Here is a 3,556-nt window from a genome sequence, read left to right as displayed (position 1 = left end):
CTCAACATACATATTAAAATATTTGATTTAGAATCCATATTAAACTTTTTTTTATTATTAATATTTTTTAAATGTTACAGATCATTTCCATATTAAAAATAAAATAAATTAAATGTTTCCTTAACAATAAAAAATAAAAATATAAAAAATTTATTACTTTAAATTATTTTATTTTTCTCTATATAAAATTGATAAAAAATTATGCTATTTAATATTGACATTGAAATAATTTATTATGACTTGCACTAAAAGGAGTAGTCTATTTAGGCGGTAGAATGGCCACCGAAAATCGTCCGGCTCCGACCACCGGCAATCCCTCCGCCCTCCGCCACCCTCCCTTAGCTCTGCCACCCTCCTTCTCCGCCACCCTCCCCTGGCAATCCTGACATTCCCTGACAAAAGATCCGATCGGGGCTGGCAATCCTGACATCCCCTGACAGATCGGACATCCCCTGACAGATCGGGTCCGAGCTAGAGAGTTATTGCCATTGGAAATTCGAAATGAGGAATTGCGCTTCCTCCTCGACTCGGCGCCTCCCGCTCTGCAATTCCTAAACTCTGCAGCTCGCCACCCAGGTACAATTCGGACGAACCTCCGACTCTGTTAATTGAAATTCCCTTCAATGCGAAATCGAAATTCCCTGATATGTAAAATCATCAGGTTCTGGTTGCTGTTATTTTCATTGTAAAACCCTTGAGGACACCGAGTATCCTCAACAATTAAATTGACAGATAGATTTTGGGCGTGCAGACAAGTGGACTTGACACTGGAACAATCGCCATGGTTTACATGACAATAAACCCCCTGTTTTGAAGAGCCCGCATTTTGTTGCTGTTATTTTCATTGTAAAACCCTTGAGACAAATTCGCCGAGTGTCTGTAGGTTTTTTTCATTTTGGCTGGTTGTGATTTTTTAATTTAATCATCTCTGTTCTCATATAGCACAATACTTTTTATTGTGGGTTCACATTTCGATTCATTCTTACCCTGGAAAAGACTGGCTTTTATGTCAGGCTACAAGACAATTAAGATCCATGGGAGTTAAGACACCAATTATTGCACTCACTGGAAATGCTTTGCAATCTGATAAAGACCTCTTCTTTGAGGCTGGTGTGGATGATTTTCAGACAAAGGTATGTATTACCTGTCCAACATATTCTTCAGGCCTGATTTTTCCTTCCGATGCTGTGCATTATTTCTGAGTTATTTTTGTTCCTAAATTTTCTTTCCCCTTTGCAGCCTCTATCTAGAGACAAACTTGTTCAATTACTAGCTCGTTATGGCGTTGAGAGCTGTGCTGGCAACAGAAGGGGTTGAAAAGGCCATGCAATTTCATTGTATTATACTCGTGTCCTTGCGGAAAAAGGCATAGTAAGCCAAATAACAGCAGGACAATGAGTTTTCAACTTTTTAGTGGAGCCATTTCTCCATTTTGCTGAAAGTGTTTCCAATTTCTGGAACCTTTTTGCAGTGTATAGGATTGGGCAGAGTCCAGATAATGTAATTATATTTACTTACAGTTTTGTAGACAGTGCTTGATAATGGTCTGTGGTAAAATATTTTTTTGGGAAAAAGAGCCCCTGAATTTTCTCCGGAATGCTCATGCAAAGTTCCTGCAAACTCCGACATAGGTGGCATGCACAATTTGCATCCCAGTATGACAAAAATTGAAGCTCAATAGATCATATGTTACCGATTTTTTCATTCAGGCAACCTGCAAATTCATCCTGTTTATTCAAAATATGTTTTTGGATCTTCTTGCAGTTGGGAGTGGATGAACGAGTACTTCCGTTTTCACTTTCTTTTTTCAAATTTATTTCCTTTTCTTCTAATAAGATAACTTATACATATGAAGCATGTAAAATCAAGATTCTGATCTTTATTTTTAGAAAAATGATAAATTGACCATGGTGATTTATAGTATGGTTTCAAGTCTTTTCTCAGTGTACGATATATGAAAGAACAGTATGGTTCTCTACCCTAATTTTGCACAATGAATCCAACTATTTGAGAATTTTAACTAAACAGTCATCTGTCATGGTGTTTAGTAAATGGATGCTCAGCTGTGAATGGTTATACAGAGCAAGGGCTACAGTCAAATGACACAGTTGAGTTATCAAAGATTAAGGTATACAAAAACCTAAGCTGCTGTGATTGATAAAGATAATTTTGAATTTGAGAAATTTACTAAAAAGCTTGAGACATACTCTTCCGAGCACCAGAGACCTTGATGAGATTTACACATGAAAGCTGAGTAAACATGCTTGTAAAAGATGGTCTAAACAATCATATGATTCTAATAATTTGTAAAATGGCTTCAAAATAGCGTCTGAGGACCTGCTTTTTTTCACCATAAACTAGAAATGATGAAATGTGACCCCATTTTGAAGGGAGAGATATCTCAGCTAGTGTGCTGAATTATCTTTTCTTCTTTTAATAATATTCAATGTAATGGTAACTCTATATTACAAATCCGATCCCTTTTTTCTTCTATTGACTTTGTTTACACATGATGTACCACATTTAAAAAAAAAGTCATATCGACTTCGTTTCCACTTTATCGATTTGTGAACGGTGAAAGGCTTTCCATGTGATAGTAAATATTGCAGTAGCCCAATAAACCACAGTGAGGCATAAAAAGGCAAGGCTAAATTCAAAGTATTTACAGAGAGAAGCATTTGAGTCTCAAACATTTATAAAATGGGAAAAAAGTGACAGTGAGGCATAAAAAGGCAAGGCTAAATTCAAAGTATTTACAGAGAGAAGCATTTGAATCTCAAACATTTATAAAATGGGAAAAAAATGACTTGTGAACAGTGAAAGGTTGCTAATATTGCAGCCCAACAAATCACAATGGGCCATAGTGGGAAGGCTAAATTCAAGGTTGCCAAAACTTGAATGATGATGAATGTTGATGCTAAAAGGGGATCTGTTAACAGTGAAGATTTCTCATACGATTGTAACTATCTTTCAAAAGTAAAGTGAAAGTGTTTATAAAAATGATAAATTAATATTAAAAAAGGCAAAATTTGTTTATTTAAGAGAAGATTTCTCATATGATAGTAACTATCCTTAAAAAGTACATTGAAAGTGTTTATAAAAATGATACATTAATATTAAAAAAAAGTAAAATTGGTTTATTTAAGAGTATTGTTTAGTAAATTATAATTAATATTATTGTATTAAAGGGCTTTGTCACTCTGGCGAAATGAGAAAAGGGAGAAAATGTCACACAGTTTGCAGGTTTTGTCAAATTGCAGGACATATAGCAGAGCTTGGCTTGGAGAAGCATAACTTGATCAGTGATGAAAGGTTTCTTAAATATGAACATCGTAAATAAAATTAGATTTGTTTTGATCATATAACAGATCTAACATTTGAGAATATATTTGAAGAACAATTTAGATTGATGTCCAAAACACTAATTCATTCCCAAATTGTGGTGTGTATACAGCATTGTTACAGCTTAGTCTGCAGTATTAGACGACCAATTACGTGAGAAAATACAGAAACATTGCAGTAAAAAGAACCAACAATTCAATTTGTTGAACAATTA

At 34.8% G+C, this 3,556-nt stretch overlaps 1 protein-coding gene across 1 annotated transcript; it reads left to right on the top strand.

The window, feature by feature from the left end:
* Positions 1–546: 546 nt before the first annotated feature.
* LOC149244302 (two-component response regulator ORR41-like) lies at positions 547–1,711 on the top strand. The gene is made up of 2 exons (XM_089367966.1): positions 547–1,133; positions 1,240–1,711. The coding sequence occupies exons 1-2, from the start codon at positions 1,035–1,037 to the stop codon at positions 1,315–1,317; spliced, it is 177 nt and encodes a 58-aa protein (XP_089224092.1). The 5' UTR covers positions 547–1,034; the 3' UTR covers positions 1,318–1,711.
* Positions 1,712–3,556: the final 1,845 nt, after the last annotated feature.

This window comes from Pinus tabuliformis, chromosome 8, assembly GCF_031772625.1.
Source record: "Pinus tabuliformis cultivar Carrire ecotype Pingquan chromosome 8, CPIR1, whole genome shotgun sequence".
In the NCBI taxonomy this organism is placed as follows: domain Eukaryota; kingdom Viridiplantae; phylum Streptophyta; class Pinopsida; order Pinales; family Pinaceae; genus Pinus; species Pinus tabuliformis.
Note: the sequence above shows the minus strand (reverse complement) of the source record. Positions and strands in the feature narration are given on the sequence as shown.